This window comes from Macrosteles quadrilineatus, unplaced genomic scaffold (assembly GCF_028750875.1).
Source record: "Macrosteles quadrilineatus isolate MER2022 unplaced genomic scaffold, UCM_ALF_1.0 Scaffold_1__1_contigs__length_201487025, whole genome shotgun sequence".
Lineage (NCBI taxonomy): Eukaryota > Metazoa > Arthropoda > Insecta > Hemiptera > Cicadellidae > Macrosteles > Macrosteles quadrilineatus.
In genome coordinates this window covers 175,287,572-175,311,568 of record NW_026542594.1, presented here as the reverse complement: position 1 = coordinate 175,311,568, position 23,997 = coordinate 175,287,572, and the positions used below count along the sequence as shown (strand labels likewise).

At 35.9% G+C, this 23,997-nt stretch overlaps 1 protein-coding gene across 4 annotated transcripts in view; it reads left to right on the top strand.

Annotated features, from left to right (window-relative positions):
* Positions 1 to 23,928, top strand: part of LOC128983227 (integrator complex subunit 10) — a 28,950-nt gene extending 5,022 nt beyond the window's left edge. For 3 of the 4 annotated variants that reach the window (XR_008489820.1, XR_008489821.1, XR_008489819.1), the window contains exons 5-16: positions 9,052 to 9,167; positions 9,988 to 10,066; positions 11,595 to 11,722; positions 15,826 to 15,941; positions 16,919 to 17,061; positions 17,347 to 17,568; positions 17,647 to 17,825; positions 18,720 to 18,893; positions 19,987 to 20,113; positions 21,143 to 21,269; positions 22,861 to 23,098; positions 23,771 to 23,928. Coding sequence is in view for 1 of the 4 variants with exons in the window: in XM_054402450.1 (XP_054258425.1) it covers positions 9,052 to 9,167; positions 9,988 to 10,066; positions 11,595 to 11,722; positions 15,826 to 15,941; positions 16,919 to 17,061; positions 17,347 to 17,568; positions 17,647 to 17,825; positions 18,720 to 18,893; positions 19,987 to 20,113; positions 21,143 to 21,269; positions 22,861 to 23,032 (1,583 nt within the window). In the remaining 3 variants the exon portion in view is untranslated. The remainder of the gene's footprint in view (positions 1 to 9,051; positions 9,168 to 9,987; positions 10,067 to 11,594; positions 11,723 to 15,825; positions 15,942 to 16,918; positions 17,062 to 17,346; positions 17,569 to 17,646; positions 17,826 to 18,719; positions 18,894 to 19,986; positions 20,114 to 21,142; positions 21,270 to 22,860; positions 23,099 to 23,770) is intronic. The other variant, XM_054402450.1, reaches the window with a different exon arrangement.
* The last annotated feature ends 69 nt before the right edge of the window (positions 23,929 to 23,997 follow it).

Genomic DNA, 23,997 nt, shown 5'->3' with positions numbered 1-23,997 from the left:
TTATTCTCCATAAGAATAACATGGGAATTTTAAAATTACAATTTTTTTTGAATTTTCTCCGTAACAATTAGGCGCATAATAACGCTTCAATATACTAAATTATTTGTTTTTTTAAGCTCTACAAAATGGTTTAAAAAGAAATTGTGAAATTTTGTGTTTTTAGGGACAAAAATGGGAAAAACCTATTTTTACCCCATAAAACCCCCCATAAACCCCCGTTCCCATAGTCCGATCATGCTGGTTCGCGAACTCATTCAAGTTTATCCCGCCTTACACCTTCAAACCAAATTTTATCAAAATCGGACAAAAATTACTCAAGTTATCGTGCGGATGGACACATATATATATATATATATATATATATATATACACGGCCGCGCCCGGGAAGCCAGTCACATAAAATATACACTGGAAGTCAGTCAGTTGCACCCCCCAATATATTTCAAGACTATGATATATATATAATATATGTTGGTAAATATCTTAAGCCTAGACATATCTGAACGTATATATCTCTTTTTTTCTTAAAAATACTAAAATATAATTACGTAAAAAATGCTATGCTAATGCAGTCACCACCGCATTTGCATGGGAAAGCCAGTCACGTAAAATTTGTGCTGCTAAGCCAGTCACTATATATTTTACCGCATACCACTGGAATCCAGTCACTGAAAATCCACCCGGGTATCCCGTCACTTCAGTCACTTTCACCCCTGCCCTTCTACTTTGTGATATTTATTTGTTCTACAAGCTTGAAAATCCGCACCTCAAACAAATGGATTATGCTTCAGGCATTGAGCACTCTCATAACCCATCTTTCGCACTTCATTTTAATTAGTTGTCTTCCAGATTACTTAACAATTACTATTCTACAGATTAAATACCTAAATGTCAATGTAATCTTTGGTCGTCTTAATAGTCGTCCTGGCAACTGTGGATACAAATATGTACCGTACTAATTCGCAAGCGTAAGGTGGGAAGTTATTGCTTTATAGTCGCACAATTAGGCCTATTGTTGAGTCCTTGGAGGCAAGCGGCCATCTTGGATGATTTCAAAAAGCTGCAAAATTTATCGTCCAAAAATATTTTTCAAACACCAAAGTGTTTATAATTTAAATAGCTAGTATACTGTGGGATTAGAAATGTTCTTTGTAGTTTTGAATTATTCTCCAAGGGAGTCCATAAAATAAGTTAACGGTCACGGTCATCTTGGAAAAAGGCCAACTAATACGAAAACAATATCCTGTGTTGCGCGGGCCGTAGCACACAAATAGTTTTCCCGCCTCAAACAATCAAAGGCGTGTGGAACAAGGCAAAATTCTTGTCTCTTTTGTGGCGAGAGGTAGGGGCGAGCCTAACGGGTTCCATTGATGGGCTACCCGGCTACCGACCGACCTGGGGTAGCGACTAGCGAGCCAGTGGATGGTTAAAGGTTCTGCCGGTTATTTCCATCTTATTGCTGGTTCTCGAGCTTTTTGAGCTCGTTGTACAGTGAAATATTACTTCCCTATTTTATATAGCCACAATCAAAGCGATTTTTACAAGAAAGAATGAAGATATAGACTCAGTGATGTGTGGTTACTTAATTAAATCATGTTCCTTGATTGTTTACCCTTTTGTAAGAGCCAATAATCAATCAACTTATATTTCTTTATTTTTCGATTTATTATCTATATCAATTCAAGAGGTAGCCCTGTACCTGGTTAACAAATATACCGATTACATTTAACGTGTTTTCTTTGAGTTACGCCCCATGGGATACCAAAGTTTCACAATGTTTACATTTTTGAAGAATGTAGATAACAGAATGTTTAACGAAGTCAGCTTTAAATGCTGTCAATAAAGTTCTTTGATTTTGCGGTCCAAAAGGTAGAAACGATTCGATTTGTGAAACTTTTAACTTTTGCTACGGGCCTGTTAATTGGAGATTGTGACATTCTTAATTTAAGGAAGTAAACGTATTAACATTACGTGTTTGGAGTGGGATTTGAAATATGTGACGTGTATCAAACTTTTTCTCTTCAAAATCCTCTCCGATGTAAAACACAGGTACGGCAGCTAGGTTTATTAGAATTCAAAAGTTTTTTAATTGTCCTCCAATGTTTAGAAATTATTTTTCGATCAAGTTGTTTAATGAATAAATAATTGTTTTGCCAAATTATGTTTCGAAAACAGGAACTAAAAATAGATCAGGAAATAGATATTTTAGTTCAGAAAACAAAGCCAATCAAATAGGCCTACGTACTTTTTAAATAAAAACACTGGTCAGATGGTTTTTAACTTTGCTGTTTATTTACTTCAATAAATTTCTAATAAAAATCACCACAGGTACTAATCTATATAAATAAAATTAGAGTTTTGTCTGTACATTGCTCAGAATCATCAACTTTTAGATTATTTTTACGTTTTAAACATTCAAGAATCCGAAAAAAGTTTCATCTCAATTCCGTTATTATCTGAATCATCAATTATTATCTCAATTCCGTTGTTGTCTATCTTCCGTCTGTCACGGTCCAAAGGCCATTTTACGCGGCCTTCTCCTGAAAACGAGAGTACCTATCAAGATCCTCGAATCATTTTAATGTATTCACTGGATTGGCGAAAGTGTCTTTAGCTATTAAAATATGGCCTCGCTACTTTGTAAAAAAAACTTACGGACGTTTAAAACCCAATTTTGTGCGATTTTTGTCAAGTTTTCTCACAATGTTTATCACATAATCATCATATGAAATAGCGAACAGCTGTTCGGATCAAGATCATTTTTCTCTAGCAGTCACTGATATGTTTAAATTGAATATTGTTTACAAATACCGCAATCATTTCAGATCAAGTTTCAAAAGAAAATCCAAACCAAGTTGGATTAAAACCGTTTTTCCTTACATAACGGATTTAATTAATCGCAAGTGCAATAATGTGTAGGGTAACCGTAAATGAAAATAGAGCTTCTTTGTGTATAGAATTTCTATCGAGTTTTGGGTTTATAACCGGGGAAAAGACTTTGACTCAGTGTTCTATATGCCTGGGAAACTTACATTTTTTACATAAGCGTTACCAATAGCTTACATATAAGGTTTCAACTCGTTGACGGCACTTCAATGGTGGTTGTGTAAAGTGTTTAGAGACAACTGCAGTGGGTGATTGTAACAGAGGTTTACGGATTATGCTCAAATCGTATTTCTAATGTGTCTTCTCAACGCTATGTGCTGCTCGCTGGACCATACGTCCAACAGACCAATTATCCATCTCTTGGGTTCGTAGGCCTAAACAATTATTCATAAGTTGGTAGTGCATATAACTCAGTGTTCCGTACGGACAGGCCAAGAGCACCTTTGATAGTGAAATTTCCAACCTGAATGTTTAATGGCGAGGTTGAGGTATAGTATTTTAACTATATATCGTTTGGTTAGTTAGGTAAGGTTAACCTAACCTAACTAACCAAACGATATATGGAATTAAACAATCGAATAATCAATATTACTAATTTAGTTGTTTGTGCCAACAGATATGGAAGTGTACCCCTCATAGATCTATTACGCATTTTTTTTTTTTTTACTTGAAACTGTCAGATACTGTATTTGTTTGTATATAATAGTTTGGCTAGCATATCTGAAAATATGCAAACCAATAGTTTTTCTTTATTTAGGAAGGTTTCAACTGACCACTAGAGGATCCCCGTGCGTAGAACGGGCACACAGCTAGTAATTAATATTTAATTAATACATCTTATCTTACTAATATTATAAATGTGAAAGTTTGTGTGTTTGAAGTTCAATCACGCATTAACTACTGGCACAGAAGATATACTGTTTTTAATTTATAAATAATTTGTTATATTGTGCGAATCTTGGTGATTTGAATTTGGTGATTTGCTTTTTTCTGCTGTTTAGGTGCAGTGGTAGAACATTGTTATGGATATGGTAGATGTTTTATACTATATTATACCGTAAATGAAAGAAACGACACGACGAGTGTCGTTGTCAATAATGTCGTCTGATTCTGACTGATGTCAGATGTTACACTGAATCGGTCACAGGGATAATAATTAGTTGTAACCTACCACTAGCTTACCTAACTAAGTTTGAGTGTTGCTATTTGCAGTGTGGGATGATTGCACTGGACAGTTTAGCTATCTATTTCAGAAAAATAAAGTTTAAAATAAATCAAATTCTAGGATCTGTTCTTAAGTTGTGGCCGTTTTGAGATGGATGCTTTCAGAGTTCAGTTTAGCCTAGCCTGAACAACTGGATTAGTAGCTTGACTTAGTGGTTCATCCATGTTTAGTTTATAAACACTAATCAATGCCTAATCTAGATTATAGGTGCCTTATTCTACTCTGTTTTAAAACTAATATACATAGGCATAAGCTTTAATTTTTGTATTAAATACTGGGTGCATCATTAAGGTAACTCCGTTAGGTTGCTTTTTATAAATAAATAATTTCATAAATCACTGATACCCTATATCATCTAAGTGTGCTCAGTACATAATGACACTCTCTCAAAAAAGTACTAATCCTAACCCAAAAAAATATAGATAGGTAGCTTTAGGCCTACAGAGGATGAGTGTTTATATTTATATCACTTATATTTATATGTCTGTGGTAAGGTTTTGGTTATGTTTGCCTTAAGATGGCTATAAGCTTAGGACTAGATATCAAATAAACTCCCAATTAACTTATAGTGCAGTCTAGCCCTAATTTGTCAGTGTCAATGAAATAGTGCAATATCAAGGACAACCAAACTTGGATATACAACCATGTTTATACCTAAGGTTCCTTTTTGGTACTCACCAACAAGGATCAACCGTAATTATTTTCAGTCAGAAAGTGTCCTGAGTTTCCAGAAAATTGTAACTTATTACATTTTAAAAATTGAGGGTAAATTAAACGTTTCGGTTCTGGTTTTGAGCGAGTCCAAGTTCTTGCAGTGACTAATGATTCAAAGGAAGGAAGGTGGGAAGATTTTCATACTACTAATAGCCTTCTTTGAATTCAGCGTGAAAAATACTGGGTAATTTCTATAGTTTCGGCCATTTAGGGGAACCAAACAAATTTTTAAAAACTCTTCTATCTCATCATTTCAGTAAACTATGATATTATTATTTGAATAGAAGTTAAATGTCAAGAAAAAAAATACCGCAAATTATTATTTTTGGGATAGCATTACATTGACCAAGGAATACTCTCAAAGTGTAAAGTTTCCCGAACAAAGCTCGGTCCCCAGCTACTTGTCAAACAACGCAATAATGTACGTTATTTCATAAAATTTGTACCTGAGAAATGTAAAAATGGAAAATGCATTTCTCGTAAGTGTAAGCAAATCTTAAAATTATAGGATTTGTAATGATACGATCTTAAAACGAGCAATTCAGTATTCTTATTCAAAACACCAAACACCCGCCACTGGATCAAAATATGCCCGCACGGCGCAATCCGGCGCGGTGGGAAGCCCCTCTCGTACAATTTAAATTACGTACATAAGCCAAAAATAAAAAAATATGATTTAGAACATTTCACTTTTTGTATACAGAATCCACTGTTTTTAAACTAACCTGACCAAAAAATAAAATAAAGTAGTAGCCGACAAAAAAAGTTCCGTGGAAATTTGCTATGTCACGTTTCATAAAACATTAAAAATAATCGACTTTATTTGAATATTTAAAATGAAAAGTACCGGGGGACCGAGCCGTGGCTCAGTATGTATATTTCGATTGTAAAAGCAATATAAAGGAAACTCGTGTTTTCTTTATAACTAATTTCGGCTTTTATTGTTTAAGTTTCAGTGGAATTTCAATTTACTATGATGTAACTTTAAATGGACAATGCAACACATTACTTTATTTTAATCTTACACATTTCTGTTATTGTAAATAAATCATAGAAATTTAAAAAAAAATAAAAGTAGTATTTTTTTAAATACGTTCTTAATGAATGAATTAATATGCGATCACAGGTTAATACAGTAGCAATCAACTACACAGCATTAAAACAGCACAGTGTATGTAAGGGGTGCGATTTATTTCTTGGTACTAAATTAAGTCATTCTTCAAGTATAAGTAAAACTTCAGCATGGGCATACTCTCTAACGTACTATCATATGATGGATTAGCTGAAGGCAGATAAGTCCGATTCAAGCTTATATTGCTTACTATAAAGATTGTTGTAATACAATTAACTTTAACTAGTGGTCGTCCAGTGGTCGAAAACTCGACCAAAAATATGTAATGTACAGGTTTCAAATGATTTAGGCCTAAAACTTTTTTTCCCCGTGTGAGTAACTAAGGACTTCTGGATAATTTAAATATGATATTTATATGTTTCTTACTCAGGAACAATGCCGTTCCGGGACACTATATAAATGGACGTTAACGTGGTTATAAATTTGCATTTTACATAGTCAAAATACAATAGGTATTGCGCAACCGTGATATGTGAAGTCATTAACCTTGGTTTACTAATAAAAACTACACCGTATGCTTACTCAAACAAAACAAAACTTGCTTACTGTACAGCAATAAATCACGTAAAGAACAAAACAAAATGAAAATGTAGACTAGAAGACTACTGATACCGTAGTCATCCTAGGCTACTACTACATGATGTTTCAGAACAGAAGTATGGGGATAAAAATATTAAATAATATTCTTTCTTTGGTTTCTCTACATCCACAAGTTGTCATGGTTACTAATCACCCAACGACCCAACCACAAAATATTGTAGTGTTGTGACAGCAGACAGAAGCAGACGATTGTCAGTATGTCAGTGTCAGTGCAAGATTGTCAGTGTGTAGGTGCGAGCGTATAGCTTGACCTTGACGCTACTGATCGGTATTTCTCCGTTTTGCTTCCATCTTATTTTTGTTAAATGATCTGTAATATTTCAATAATTGGGAACCTACTGCACATAAAAATTACCGTAAATAGTTAAATATATCGTTCATATCGAAATATTAGACTGAAAAACACAGTTAATAAAACATTTTCTTGGGATTTGTGAGGTTATATAATATATAGGCATCATGATGATGCGACTCCAGTTAAGCGAGGTTCTACTGTATTTGCAAGTTAAAGTTACAAATAGAAAACCCATTATGGTTTGTATTCAATGACCGATGTATTATACAAAATAAATTATAACTTATTTTGATATTAATCAGCAGCATTTATTACAGCTTGCAGCACTTATTGGCATATATAAATATCCCAGTTACTATTAGTAAAAAAAAATAAAACACAAAATTGTGTGGCCATTCAATTTTTATAAACACAGTGTTAAACATTTGACTCTGCAGAATACGGGATGGTAAAGAGTGTTTGGTTTCAAGAAAATAAAATAAAAAATAGTTTAACCTGCTTTACTATTTATTTTGAAAAATAATAGATAGGAAACCATAAGGATAGGTATGGGATTGAACTGAAATAATTGCAGGAAAACTTAAATCGTAAAGTCCACAATCTGTACATTGTTAGAGAGAGAGAGAGAGAGAGAGAGAGAGAGAGATTTGATAAGGAATCTGAAAAGTAAACAAATAATCGTTTCTGGCGTTCGTTATATTGTACCCCCCTCCCCCCCGTATTTGCACTCGTGACCACTTTTTGTTGCTTCCTTATCATTCATCCGTCCCAAAATATAATTCCTGTAATAGTTTGTTTGTAAAATTGAAATTATTATAAAAATATTTTATCTTTCGAGTGTAGTTTCATGGTTATTCTTATCAGATAGAATAATATCGTTGTCATATGTAATAGTTACTCCTTCGCGTTACGCAATTGCGTAAAAAACAGTTCCAGTATCTCGGACAAGATTCACGTATATTTCTCGAGATAAAGAAAATCCGTATAGTTCCCGGTCCGTGGAAACACTGTAAATACTAGGATAAAAAATATTGTATAAAGGAGAAGTTGACTAAAATTTCAACTGAAGGTAAAAAAAATCAAAATAACTTAAAATATGAGATGATGAACGGGTAGGATCAAGATTCAACCAATTATAATTAATTAATATTCGACGATCCTTATTAGAGGTGCATCATATTTATTTGGAGTATGAACATGTTTAAACATTAACACGTAGTTAATCACTATCCCAACACAAATAGTAACAAGGAGTAAACGAAGGTTACAGACCGCTGGGTTTTACCGCTACAAAGTAGGGTAGGGTGCCGTACTGGCTACACTACTCCACGATAGAACACACGATGAGACAGTCTCCGCATTGGTATTGCAGTTACGCTTATCGACACAGGCAGCAGCACCGGTTTGCTGTTTTCATACGTATAAAGTGCACGGGAAGCCATACCTGACTGGCTTATGGGAGAGCTGACTGGCTTTCGGGCGGGTGACTGCCACACCGAGTAAATTACCAGCGCACTGACTGCCAAACCGGGTGGGCACAAAAGTATATATATATATATATATATATATATCTCTATATATAGATATATAAAAATTTGAACAAATGGTGTTTTTGGCCTCTGGGGACATCAAAATGAAAAAGTAAATCGGTCCCGGGCTTAGGTCTTACCATGAGACCTACGGTAATAGCTACTTCCCTATAGGGAAATTCGCTAAAACTACTTCCCTATTGGAAAATTAACTATAATATGAAATCCTGCCTATTAATTGCATGGTCGGTTCTGTACTGAGATGCCATTTGTCATTAGGACGTCAATTAATAATGCTATCTCACTGAAAGTCAACGTTAAATCTAGTAACCAGAGTTTGGACATGAATTGAATAGCACCCTCGACCACGCTGTAAGTGACAAAAGTAAATATTCCTCGAAAAAACACAATAACGTTCTGGCTGTGTCAACAGCACAATCCCGCACAGTCAATTGCTTGTAAGTGCTGCCAACCTATGTATTTAAAAAGCGAAATATCCCATGCAGTGTTCAAATTCACAAAATATGTCGTTGACAATGTTTTTTTGCGGAGGAATTCCATTATATAAAATGTATAAACATATGGTTTATACACACACAACAAATGGTTACATACTACATGCAACCATAGTCAATGATGCAACTAACCACTGATTGTTTACATTTTACAGAAGTTCAACGCAACATGTTGTTAGTCACAGCTGATCATAGTGAGGATACCATGGAGCACTGTCGTCTCATGTTGTTGTTGTTGACCAAGTTTCCTGTCACCATTTCTCAGCATGGGGTAACGTACTTCACCCAATCATTCAAACCACTGACGTAGAAACAGATAAATAAAAAATAATCCAATTAGCATTAAATCCTTTAAAGGATTAACCCTCTGGGTGTTATGGCTCTTCACCCGATGCCATACTGAAAAGTTCAAGTCAATTTGAACCAATGTTACTGCACAAAAACAAAACTTTAAATATATTTTTTGAACGGGTAGCCTCTGGGTTTATCAAGATACAATTGAAGTGGCTTAAATACCTGTAATGTTGATAATCCAAATTGTTACGCAACTAGTTTCGACTCACAATGGAGCCTTCTTCTGGTTTTTGCAAGGACATTGTCACTTCTTCTGCAAGTCGTCAAAGTTCATAAATATTTACAAAACATGGATCACATTTAAAACACACAACACGCATGACTAGGCCTAGCTTTAACAACGCGACCGACAGTAGTTTAGTCTAGACGTAAACTCCCGAAGAAGTTTGATGACCTTCAGAAGAAGCAACAATGTCCTTGGAAAAACCTGAAGTTGGCTCCATTGTGAGCCGAAACTAGTTGTAACACAACAACACAACCATTTGGATTATCAATATGTAATGTATTTAAACCACTTTAATTTATATTCTAGGCAAACTGTTAATTTAATTGTATAGCCTAATGTCTTAAAAATTGTCATAATGTAACACAATTTTCGTTCTGGTGTACAACTTTCTGTATTCAAAGTGTAAATTGACAAAACCACACAAGACCACATAACAGATCCTTAATAATTATTCATCGCCTATGACGAGTATTTGAGAACCAAACATGTTGTAGAAGCTGTTTTATTTCAGGCACGCCTGGTAGATCTTCTAGTCTCAGCCGAAAAACACGAACACGAACAAGCTATTAACTGTTATCGTAAGTTATTAGGTGAGTTCAGTCTACAACTTTGCAAGTTGTGTAATAATTAATGCAAAACAGTTGTGTCTTTATGAATAGACAATTAATAGACGTCGATTAATTAGTTGGGTGCTAGGGCCTAGGTTTTAAAAGTTGTTGTTGGGTTAGTAGGATGAAACCAGAATGGGAAAAAACCACTAGAAACAAAAATTAACTCCATTCAATAATTGTTTCATTATCACCATTTGGGAGCATTTGGGAGCAAGGAAGGTTTGAGTAAGGTAGACAGAAAAACTTTCTGGAAACTTTACCCGACGAATGCTGTAACCTGAGGGACAGGCATTGAATTACTTTGCTAAGTCATGAGATTTAACAGTACAATAGAAACCCTCATATCCAGTTATTCTTCTTGTCTGAACATGACGGGACCGGGACATAGTCAGAACGGATAAAAGGTGGGAATATCAGGTTGAGAAAAAAAACCTTTTTACAAGTACAAAAGTATATTATTTGATTTCTCAATTTATTTTTATTTTGCCATTGCAGAAAAATCCATAACACCTCCAGCAGTCATGGCAAAATAATTATTGTTTTCCACGGTCACGGTAAAACCCAGAACATTGTTTGCAGTTGATAGGTCATCATCGTTGTCTTCCCTGATCGCAGCAGAATCTTGGACGTCTACGTCTTCCACAATCGTTTGGACATTATCATGTCTCTGGGGTCTAAAAAAAAATCAAACATCTCTTGTGGTTGTGGAAATATGATCATAGTCTCCCATAATCACTGAAAAGTAATCATCCTCATTCGCTATCATGGTGAAAAAGGGTGTCCACATTCTGGAAAGTCAGGGATAGTCATGGAAAGGCATGGAAATCCCCTATGATGGATTATTTGTGTGTGTATGTTATATTATAATTTTCGAGTAAAGGTTGTGAGTCATGGAAATCAATGGTAAATGGTCATGGATAGTCATGGAAATTAATGACAAATTTTCTGTGGACATCCTGTAAAGCGTGAATTTTTCACTTGCACGATCTTTGCAGATGAATCCTGTGATATAATCGCGATCGTAAAAGATTGACTCAAGCTTGATTTTCTGACATAGCCTTTGATCTTTTGAGCTTGTAGCTGCTCGCACACTTCTATAGATATGTTTAGCTTTTAACGGGGTCTAAGATCAGATATTATTCCAAGGAGTCAGTTATGAGGGGTTGTACCTTTTTGGTACTCGGTAGTGAGGTAGACTCTTCTGTCTAATTAAAATTTGAGCGGTTTATAGCGTTATTTTCTAGGAGGCAGCACTGAAGGTAAGGAGAGGCCCACCCAAAGTAATTAGTGGTCAGTTTGGTGGAAACTACGGGATGGGTAGGTTACTTTAAGTTGTACCTCAAATTTGGAATTAAGCTACTTTCACCTACTCTTACTTTTGTATACCCACAAAAAATGTTACAACATTTAAAACATGGTATAAATAGCATAATTAAATCAATTGATGATTTCTGGGGATTATCAAGTTAATACAATCCTGATATCTAATCCACCTGTCTGTTTTCAGTCTGTGATCTCCTGCCTCTGCTCGGGTCTGCTTCTATGGAACTTCCCACCAAACAGCTGTTTAAGCTGCTGCATAAGTCCATAGAGTTCTACCTCTGCTATGTCATGAACAAGAGTAAAGCAATTCAGGTTGGTTCAGTTCTCTTAAAGTAGCTTATCAGATTTTGTGGGTTACAAAAAGGAAATTTGCCCAAATATTATACATTTAATCCTAGTTTTCGGTAGATGTCTGCGATGTTGATTTGGCAAAGATAGTGGCGGAAGTTTTAAGGTGGCACCAACCCATCTTCAGGGCAAACTACAATTATCAGTTGAATTTTAGTACGAATTAAGTTAAATTGTAGTAGGGATCGCTCTGACACATCCAAAACGCCGACTCCTATCTTTGTCAATTTAATGGTCATTTCCCCTATTCTAAACCAACTCAATATATTACTAATTTTGAAGGGCGATTAGTGGTCATATTTAGTTTCCTTTATAGCTAGTAGAGGTGTGCGGATATCCGAAAAATCGGGTCGGATTCGGTTCGGTTCGGATATCCGTATCCGACAAACATAACACAACGTTAAAACCAAGCAAACTAAGTGTTCAAACCAAACTAAGTGTTAACTAAACAAACTAAGTGTTGTGTAATAATATATATTGTCCAACATTAGGTGGATATCCGTATCCGAACCGAGCATAAATTTGATATCCGACACTATCCGTTATATATCCGACTTTTTCGGATAGACAACACATTTTGATGTTTTGGACAGAAGAACTAAATCGTCATAACCATCATTAGTTTCCCAGGACAAAATTACAGCAATACGTTTCCAACGGACATAACAGCAAAGGACAAAGAAGCCGTATGGGTATGATGCAATACCGATGTCTAGGTTATAGTCGTCATCAACGTCGTTATCGGCTGCTTTGCTTAACGATTAGATTCGTCTGGAACGAACAGACATAAAACAGAAAAGAACTACTATGGTCAACTCGTGCTTGTCTCCTGATACTAGGGGTGCTATGCGTAATAGTTTTTTTTTTACAGTACTGTTTTAGAGTATAAAAATCTAGCCTACTTCTGTGCTGTTACGTAAACAATAGATTTAATGTTTCCCGAAAAAAGTCAGAATAGAAACAATAGAAGGCAACACAATAGGAGGGTGGGAGGGGTTGGGCATTGACCTCGAAAGAAGTCCGGGTAACGGGTAGCAACTAGCAACAGTGAGTCAGTGAGTCGAGTAGGCCGTGAGGGGGGAAGGGGTGGGCTACGACCTTGAAGCTATATATAGACCAGCACTACTTCCCTAAATCTAAAGGACTGGCGAGTGGTATTCCAATCACAGGACAGATTGTTTTTCGGGTACCTATTCATTGCCCGGTTTGACTTTGTATTGTCTTATTGTGTAGAAACTATGAATAATCAAAAATAAAATTAGAACTAACCACGATTATTTAGCATTGATTGTGTATATTGAATGATTAAGTGATAGGGACCAGGGGAAATTTACAAACTTTTGTCATAATTTGAATTTCAACATCAAAATATAATATTGCACAATCATGATATTTAAGGTCATTGACCTTTACTATGCTGACCCGGTATTGCTGTTTCAGAAGAGAAGCACGTCGATAAACTATAAATCGATATTCCCGTGGTTAAAAAGAATTATTTTATAAACATATAAAACAAAATCATAAAATCTTACATAAAGATAATAACAATAACAGCAATTGTAAAAAGGGTATAAAGATAACAACGTATTATACTTTCTCTTTGTTCTTCTATTTCTTGGGTTTCCCTTCATCACGCATTCAACAAGTTGCCTAGTTGCCATGGTTACTTATCACCCATGTCGTTATCAGCTGTTGTGACATAGCGCACAGCGGGGGGTAAAACTTGAAGAAAATCGGTTAATTTATACCTATTATTTAATTACCAATGTACTTTATTGGTACTGTATTAATAAATTGGCCGATTTTTGTCAAATTTTACACAAAATTTATTGAAACTTCAAGGTGAATATCAATAAAACAATTATACCAAATATTTTTATTCATTTAAAAGATTGATTTATGGTATTGGGTTCCCCACTGAGTGCAGCCGAGCGGCACTAATGAGGGTTGAACCATCTTGGGGGTAGACAATAGATGGCTTATCAGACCCTCCCCTCCCCAGTGATCTGAAGAAAGCTTGTAAAAAACTATTGCACAATCGTGACTTGACATTGGGCTGCTTCAACTTTAATTTTTTCAAATGAACTGTTATGTTAAAAATCAAAAACAATAATTTTGGACTATACTGCATAACATAATGGACTGCAATAATTGTTGAATATACAATCCATTTTTAACAAACTAAGATTATACTATTCAATCTTGGTATTTTACTTGGGGTAATGAAGCTGTAGGCTAGTGTAATTCTCGGTTCATCAAGGTTCTACTGAATTATGTTTGGCAGTGAATAAGTTTTGAATGAAATTTATAAATTCAGGGATACACACATTTTACAGAGTTTTAAAGCCTAATTGCCCTAATTAACTTCCCACAACATCAAATCTAGAGCCCAGCTTAGTGCATTAGTGATGTTTTCTATACTTGGCAAAATGCCACTTAAGGCCAATAATCCGTTCCAAAAACGTAAGGAAATACAATGTGAAAATAAACTTGAGATAGAAATCCTTGTCTTGTGAGAACCAGGAAACAACATAAAACATAACCTCAAGTAAACAAGCCCAAACATTTTGACATCAGTCCTGCTGAGCTAAAGTGTTGTGTGAAGATTTCGGCTGCTAGTGTACTTAATTCAAGCAACCAACTTTTGAAAATAATGTTGTGAATTGTGATTTTCAAGGGAGAGAAAACTGTGGACGTGGCTAATTTGAAACTCTGTAATTCAAAATTTTCATTTAAGTTTATTTACACAGCTTTACAGTGTATGCTTTATAGGTTAAAAATGCATATGCAGCTTATTATTAACCGCGAACTATCCGAATCCGAAAATATCCGAATCCGAACCTCCCAATATCCGATCCGAATCCGATCCGAAATGAAATTTCACTATCCGCACACCTCTAAAGCTAGATATATTTTTTTTATTTCAATACCGGTACTTAATACTGTTAGGAAACTTACAATATTACAAGCTTATCTATACATTTTACAGTTACAAAATGCTGGCTACAACCTTGTAAATTTAACTGTGCCAAAAAGTGTTAGTAAAATAAAATAAGCGATCTTGAGTCTTGACTAATATACCTTATAGGTACATCCACTCTTATTAGCTCGCTTTGAAGGTCATGGCTATTATCTATGATACTTTATAACAACAGGTTTGAAGTTAGACAGTAACAATAACAGGGTTTTAAACCATTCCCCACCTAAGAAAACAAATAGAAAAATACCCATAGCATTGAAGTAGACAGTAGACCAAATACTATCATATCCAATACATTTTTCCAGTTAATTTTGTATCCGTTTGTCTACTAGCCTTCACGATACCCTCCTCTCTCCCCACAGTTCCTCTTTCTCACTTTTTTCTCCACCTTTCTCTTCACCTTTATCCACCCACCCTCTTCCATGTCTTCCTCTTCCATCCATTGCTTTTAACTCAGTTTTTCTAAAAAATCTTCCTTTTTACATTAATTTTTACATGATTTATTTATGCATTAGTTTTATTTTTTCCATCCTTCTCCATAAGCTGCTTTTAACACTCTTCCAATCTCTTCCTTCCTTACTTTATCATAGTTTGTTTACTCTATAAAAGTTTACAAAACGATTACGTTAACACTATTTACGCGATTTGCTTACACTACTTTACCTACGACAGTGTTTTAATTACTAAAAATCACTACTTATAACTTCTAAGAGAGGTTATGTTTTAGTTTATAACCTCTCATTGACACTGTCAGTGATGCAACGAAACATTGTACCAAACACTAATTGCACCACTCAACAATTAAATTGGCTTGAACAGCTGATTAGTTGAAGTTCGAATAGTTACAATTTTACTTCTTCTCTCTCAATCCTTGAACCTCATTGGTCCGTTACCCGTGTTGTTATGAGTAAAACTATGCTGTTATGAAAGTAAACAATACTGTTATGTGAAACTTTTCAATTCTAGGAACTGAACTGAAACGGCTACTTTAAAAAACGGCTGCAGGTAAAATAGTTTCTTAAATGTTGTTTCAATTAAGTATTCATGTTAATAAAAAAGTTATCATCTTTAAACTGAATGTTTTTAGGATTTGCCAGCCTCTGAATGTATTATAGAAGAGCCGTGGGGTAACCTGTTCCTCGTCTTGGAAATGGTCGGAAGAAAACTCAACTGGGAATTGAGCGACGTATTCAGTTTGCCCATGTAAGTTAGTGTTTGTGTCTAATAACATTTACGTTACACCCTATTAATATGAGTATAACAAGAGCCTCGTCCTATTTCAGCCTTATTACACGAGGTAGCCTTGTGACGTTACCAGTGACAGTAGCTGGCGACACACTGGATACCAAACCTAGTTGCCAGAATTTTTCTAGATTTACAGCCAGTTCTAGATTTACAGCCAGTGGCGACCGTTGTGGCGATGGGGCTTGGTAGCCAGTCGGTCGATAAAATGTTGCTACGTCGCTGGCTACCTTCGAGTAATAACATCCATAAGAATCAATGCCCCATGACAGACTGAGTAGCCAGTTAGCTGGTGTAATAAGGGCCTTAGATAACATGAAGCCTATTTTGATGTGTTTCACATATAGCTACTCTTGGGAGACCTGGAGTAAACTAATTTTTACAGTGTATAATGTACATTAATTAATATCTATGGCTGAGAAATAGCTTAAGGTGGATAGTTTTATTAGTGATCCATTCAGGACTATCAGGTTGTATCAAACAGTCAAGTTTTTTGTTTCTTATAATTAATTTTATCTGCCGAAAAATTGTCAATAGTTTAAGTTTCAAGAATACTGCTGGACCTAACATATTAGATAGTCGCAAGTGTGTTTTGACTTGCTACAATTTTTTTCAAACGAGGTTTTGATTTCTTCCTCAAGCCATGTTTTCAGCTAATCTTTAGCAGCTGATGCTGATTTTGGATTGAATTTAATATTGACCTGGACTTAGTTTAATATAATCAGTATTATGTAATTCTGTGACATATTTTATTAAACTACATTCTCACAACTATCTACTTAATCTACTATTCTTAATTAAGTACAGGAGTTACGACTAGAAAAGGTAAGTACGAAACTAACAAACTGCAAAAGTATTAAACTAAAACTCCTGTACTTTGAGATTAAATCGGTTATGTTATATTTATTGATGGTTAATTTCTATGATTTATTTTTCAGAAACAAAGAGTTGGTCTGGCAAAAGATTGTCCTTTTCCGACGTCAATATGTGGACCAGCCTAAAAGTGGACAACAGCTGTTATATTGTACCATTCTACTGTTTTTGTACTGCCTTCATGATTACTGCACAGCTTTGGATCCTGGTTTGTAGAAATAAATGTTAACATTATATTAGGAGTTGTGTAACTCAATGTTGATAGGGAGATAGGGCCTAGATTTACTAAAGTCTGCAGCCCCACCAAAAATCCTTGTTTGATGAGTTTGTTTGAGCTTGGTGGTCCAACTAATGGCTGACTGGTATAGTACTTGCAGTTCTACCTCGTGCAAATCAAGTTTTTCACCAACGGCCCTGTGTGTCTCTGTAAATTGTTCAGATAACTTGACCTTTCACAGTTTGCTTGAATAATGAATGTTGGCCTGTTTTACAGTGTCAGGCAGTTCGATGGTGTTAGTGGAGGGGGTTGTGGCATCTGACCCAGCAGCTGTAGGAGCCGATGGTCCGCCCGCTAAGATGCGTAAACTCGACCCAGAAGATCTCACCAACACACACTGGACGGTTGGCGACACTGCCCAGTCATCTGTTATTGCCAACTTCATGTTCGCCTACCAGTGCTGGCAACTACTGTACAGCTGTGACTATCTGGAGAGAGGTAAGTGGCAAATGAGAGTGTGAAATCCAAATTTGACTGCTCTCCTTGAAAAGCGTTTGATCTTAGTGTAATTTTCAGAGTTCGCCAAGTTGACTCAGACCCTCGGACTGGAGCCGTGGATCTCAGGTTTCCTCCAAGACGTGACTCTGTACCAGGGTAGTCACGAGGAGTGTTTGCGGATGTTAAACTCACACGAGACATCACGCAAGACCAGCCTGCGACTAGCATCCACCCACTTCTTCCTTGGGCAATATAGTGTGAGTGTCATTGACTTACTGTAGCCTGAACTTTATGGGAACAAAACATCTCTTAATAGTAATATTAATACAGATGAAACATCATCTAGGTCATCATTTTTAAAAACTAAAAAAAAAATTAGTTTTATAGAGAACGAGAAAAAGCGTAAATATTTTTTTACATTGAGAGAGAGATGATAGATATACATATTACCTTAGAAAGTACTCCTTTCCTGGCTGCTAAGAAAGGCTTCATCAGAAAAAATAGATTAGCCGTATTGAAAAAAGTCATCACCCTTTAGAAGGCAAACTATCAAGTTTAATGTGTAGTTTTTTAACTGTTTACGTACTATTAAACTACCTGGGTTATTTTTTATATTATTCAGTTATACTGTACTGTATATACTGTGTATACTGTATTTCTTCTTCCTTGATGTATTCCCGAGCCAAGTACAAATGGTCAAATTATCGTCTGTTCTGTTTTAGTTATATGGTTTTTGGTATTTGGTAAGATTTTGGTATGATCGGTGGTGTAGTCGTAAATTTTCTAGAGTGGAAGGGAATGCTTACCATTGTTTAGAAAAAGAACTTGGGTCACCTATTAACATATGGTTTTTGGGAAAAGCTGAATGGGGACGCTGTTCCCACCACACTACACCACTGTGACCTTTTGCAGGCCTTATTTTTGGCTTTTGGAATAGAATTTTCCCAAATAACCTACCTGAAATCTAGATCCCATTTCAATGCATACATAAAGGTAGAAACAAATTGTTTACATCATTGTGAAGTGACATAATACTAGTTGTATATTCAAGATCACAATCAGTATTGTAGTTAAAAATATACCAACAAAATAATTCACCAACAAAAATAACAAGCTGTTGAAAGTGATGTAATGCCACTTTGTCACCACAGAAGATGCTGGACAACATCCTCTCAGCCAACTCTCACTGGCCGCCCCACTCTCCCCCCGGCACACTGTCTACTGCGGGGCTGCGGGACGGCAAGAAGAGGCATCTTCACTTCCTACCTTTGAGACGACTGCCTGTTCTGCAGTATTGCTGCAAACTGCTCATACAAGCATTGCGGGTGAGTGTCCATACGTACATGTGCTTGTTACTATTTTATAAGCATTACAAGTTTTCTAGTCCGTTCACAAAATTTAGGTGGTTTAAGGGAAGTTTTTCTTGGTTCCCCCACTACTTTTTTCTAAATGGTCGTTACAGCTGATGGATGCTTTGAGCTTATTACCCCTGTCTAGCTGTTGTTTCAAAGGTAGGGTAAGGTGGAGGGGGGGATTGCTTCCCCTACAACAGCCTATAGTTTGTGAATGGAGTACCAGTAGTAAGTTTACCCTAAGAAATTGTGTAATGTAGACTTGGTTATGAAGGGCAACTCAGTAGAGGCATTCCTAGGCTTAGTCCAAGAAGGTAAGGTAGGAAGAAGAGACCTTTCTCCCCTTAAAATAATGTTTTCAAGTTAAAATAAGTTTCAGTTATGTTTTAAAAAAGGCTCTAGGACAGGATTTTGAATTGCAGAATAAAGGGAGATAGCAGCTCGCTACCTTAGAAGAAATACAGGCCATAGAACACAGACGAGACAAAAATCACACAATATTTTGTACCCAGGACTTTTTCAAGTGTAGGGAAAGAGAGTTCACAAAATGGTTGAACTCTATCACAGACAAAAAGAATTAAATATAGACTGTCAGCCGTGCTGGTGTTACCATAAGTTCTGGCGCACACTGCTGTGAGCGCAATGTAGTTACAACGTACATGCTACGTAACTACACGGCGCTCCCAGCGGTGTGCGCCAGAAACTCTCTATGCACTAGACGAAGTCCCCTTGGACGAAATATTGTGTTTTACATGTCTTCTCTGTGTTCTATGGCCTACCTGTGTTATCTCTAAGGTATACTAGCTGCTATCCCCCTTAAATGAAGTTCCAAACTGTTTCCAAACAATATATGTAAAATAATATGGATGATTGAAAAATCTCCTGATTGATTTTCTGTATTATGTTAGAGCTGCCACAGAAAATCTGTTGTGTATAATATATCAAAAAGCGTTTGTGGCCACTCACAATAATCCAATGAAGTTAAAGCCCTATAACAGTTGTCTTGCGACTTCAAGGAAGATGTTCTTGTTCCTTCACTTGTGTTGGTAAATACTGTGTTTGTCAGAGGAACCTGGTGACCATCTCCATGGAGTGTGACCTCGCCATGGGTCACATGTTGGTGCTGATGCAACTGGACTGGCCTCAACACGAAGCTCTGCAGGCTGAGGTCATCAAGAGGATCAGGATCAGGAGTATGTATACTGCTGGTGTCATAGCTGTCTTAAATATTTATTACTAGCATTGACTATTGGATACAGAAGAAGACATCCCATCTATATGGATCAGCTGTCGGCAATTTTTTACTAAAAAAGAATGTAGTTGTGTGAGCCAGTCACAGATTGTGCTAGTGTCTAAAACTCTATTTTGTACCTTATTTTTCGTTACTGACATAGTTGCTGGATCACAGTTGCTATAGCTATAGCTCATAATAAGTCATTCCATCAGTTTGACTTGGTAAAAACCGTCATGTAATCGGCAGAAATCAGTACAGTAGACTCCCTCTTATCCGGACACCTTTTAACCGGACATCGGTTTAACCGGACTACACTCGGCGGAAATGACATCTCTTTAACCGGACAATTTTTATCAGCACATTGGTTTAACGGGACTAGATCGGCAGGAAGTGGGCAGTACTGAAACGTCTGTTCTCGTGGGAATGATTTGAGACCAGTGATAACGTGTCTTAATACAATGCTCTCCTAAATTTAAGTCGAATATCACAGTAAACAGTCCGTTTTAACGAGTTTTTGGGGACGTCGGTTTAACCGGAAAACTTGTTATCCGGACAGGCCTCGGTCCCAAGGAGTCCGGATAAGAGGGAGTCTACTGTAATTTAGATCAGCGAAATCTGTAGGTGGCTCACATCAACTAAGACAAATTTTATTAAAAACCTGGCAACAACTTTAACATGGGGATGGAATGTCTAGTTGTTGTATTAATAGTCAAAGGTACTAGTAAACCTGTGATGGCTTTGCTCACGAAAATTTAAATTAAAAAGCTACAGTAAATGTTTAATCTGATAGGTCAAATATATTAAAACTAATATTAATATTTACTAATTATACATCAACCCCTTTCATGCTAAATGTTAGGCTTAAAGTTGAGATGTACCATATAAACAAATGTGTTTTACCTCCATCAGGAGCACAACAAATATTTACACCAAAAGCCAGGAGAGGTAAATTTCATCCTTTAAGCTCATTAGTATTATGTGTGTCCAGGTAGCTTCACGTATGCTTTGTTCACCAAGTACATTGTACTACCAGACATCGTGGATGACTTTATGTTGCTCTCCACAGAGAATGTATCTCTTGACATTCTGCCTCCCTCCTCCAACCAGATGCTCAAGTAAGTGCTGTCAACACAACAAATAATATGGTGGAGAACAGTTTGATTCTTTTAACTTTTGACCTAGATGGGATAGTATTTTAACGGAATAGTATAATATATGAAGTAGCAAGTTGTTTACTATTTTAGTGTCTTCTCAGTGGTAAGTGTGCTTGCATAATGATCAATTCAAGCCATCCTTGATCGTAGGGGTCCAGTGGTGCTTACTGAAGAAACAGCTGATCGTAGTCAGTAATAAAACTTCATAGATCTTCTTATTTAATTGTACTAGTGGTCGTCTAGTGGTCGAAAACTCGACCAAAAACATGTGATGTACACAAATTGACTATTGGATACTGAAGTAGACATTCCATCTATATAGACCAGCTGTCGCCATTTTTTAATTAAAAAACATGTAGTTGTGTGAGCAAGTCAACGAATGCGTTTCTTAAATTCTATTGTCTACCTTATTTTTTGTTGCTGACAAAGTTGATGGGTCATAAGAGTTGCTATAGCTCATAATAAGTCATTCAAACAGTTTGACTTAGTAAAAAACATTGTGTATTCAACAGAAATTAATCATTTAGATCAGCGCAATCTGTTGGTGGCTCACATCAACTACGACAAATTTAATTACAAAACTGGAGACAACGTTAACATGGGGATGGAATGTAGAGGTAGAACAGGCTTCTCTATTTTCACTCCACGCTGTAAATAAAACATGTGATTGGATTTTCTTCTATTTGTTTTGATTTTCTGTTTATATTTCGTTGTTATTTTGTTACCAGCATGGCACCCCATAAAGCCCATGTTAATTTTTTTAAATTCCAAATTCATTTTTTGTGCTTATATTTGAGCCTATTTTAGTTGTCAAAGGGATTCTGCACTTCTACAGGAAAATATCTTTCTAACGGTATGCGTAGATTTTCTCTGTGATGCACATGAGCTGAGAAAAATGGTTTTAAAGAAACATGCTTGCCTATTAATATATAGATAGATAGATACTCTCACCCTGTAGCTTAAAATATATAAATGTATACATTAAGTGTTAAGCGACAAATCACTACACACACAATAAACTATCTGAATGTAAACTCCTCTGAAAATTAACAAGTTATTTCAAAATTTAGTATCGTAATCGTCATTTGACGCATTGATGAAGAACGATTAGGTTTTTGATAGAAGGAATCAACAATCAATCAACAGAAACATGAAGACTAGCATTTATGTGTTAAAAAGCGTTGTAATATCAACGAGGAAGAGCCACCATTAAAGTGCTTAAAATTATGACTTTTTAAACACAACTTTGTACAAATTTCTGAATCATTCTCTTCCCTAGTGTTTATTTTACAACCCTCAGATCCCCCGTGGTTGTTGTGAAAATAGCCTAATTAAAGTGTTTTGCTTCATGCCATGCATTTGCCAAGAACTGCTCTGTGTCTAATATTTTAGCTGCCCTTATTGGACTATACAAAGTTTTGAAAACGCTCAATCTTATCAAGTTAAACCGTCTCTGTACAAGATTTGAATCTGTCAAAAACCTCTGGGTGTTGTGTATTATTTTAATTACCTATCAGCATTTACTCATTTCAATTTCACAAACTTTGTCCAGCCACAGGCGCATTTCAACGAGAGGAGTTGATAAGGGCGCTAAGGAAGATTTCAAACTAGCAATGAAGAGACAAGTGGCGAGAAGTGTCGAGCCTATCGACGGCATCATCACCTCGTTTCTGACTGAACAACGAGATCTCATCAACCACAGCTTATCTACAAGTCAGCCATGAGGTGAAGAAGAATTTGCGTATCATGTACATAGAGAACCTTCAGATTATGAGCAAATTGACTTTTCTGTAAGTTTTAATCTATTAGCCCACCAACATATACATACATTTCTCCTGTTTCAGTTATTTACAAATCTAGGTATTGTCTCTGAGGCCTCTTCCATCTTTTTCTATCCCTTCACAGTTCCCCTGCTTCTTCTATATGCCATCAGTCTCCTTTCTTCTTCACATCCGTTTTCATCTTATTTATCCACCTTCTTCTTAGTCTTCCTCTGCCTCCTTCCTTCCTCTGCCTCCTTCCTTCCTCAACTCTTTTTTCTTAGGAATTCTCTCTTGCATTCTTCTTACATGCCCAAACCATCTTGCTTTTTTGCTGTAAACCCATGTCTTAATTTATACATTCCTGGCTCCCATTTTACTCTTAATAGTAACCAAAACTCTTATCAACTCTTAATGACTTTTTTTAAATCTCTTGAAAATCCTATGAAAGGCTAGCGAGCATATACATATCTAACATCTTAAAATGGTTAAACAAATTTGGACTAGTTTGAAGATTTATTGGATAAAAGTTCTTTACTACCTACCAATAAATAATAAATTTTTCTAAAAATCTCAGCAATAGACAACAATAGACTAATAGAACAATAGAATAATAGACAGCAATTCTTTGTCTTATTATTAGATCTTATGGTTCAGATTAGCAATAAAAACAATTACAATTGAAATAATGTGGAGTTTCAGATCATTAATACTTGACCAATCGAGAGCTCCTACAGAAGTTAACTACGCACAGAGATATGTGACGTAAGGGCTTTGCCAAAAATGCCCCGTGGGCCAAACTTCAAGCTAAGTACTGTACAACATGGATAGTTTGATTAATTTTAAAACTCACTGTAAGTATTAACGATTTTGTGAATTGATTGTATATGTATATAAATGTGTCTAACTGTATATTTTGTATTATATAC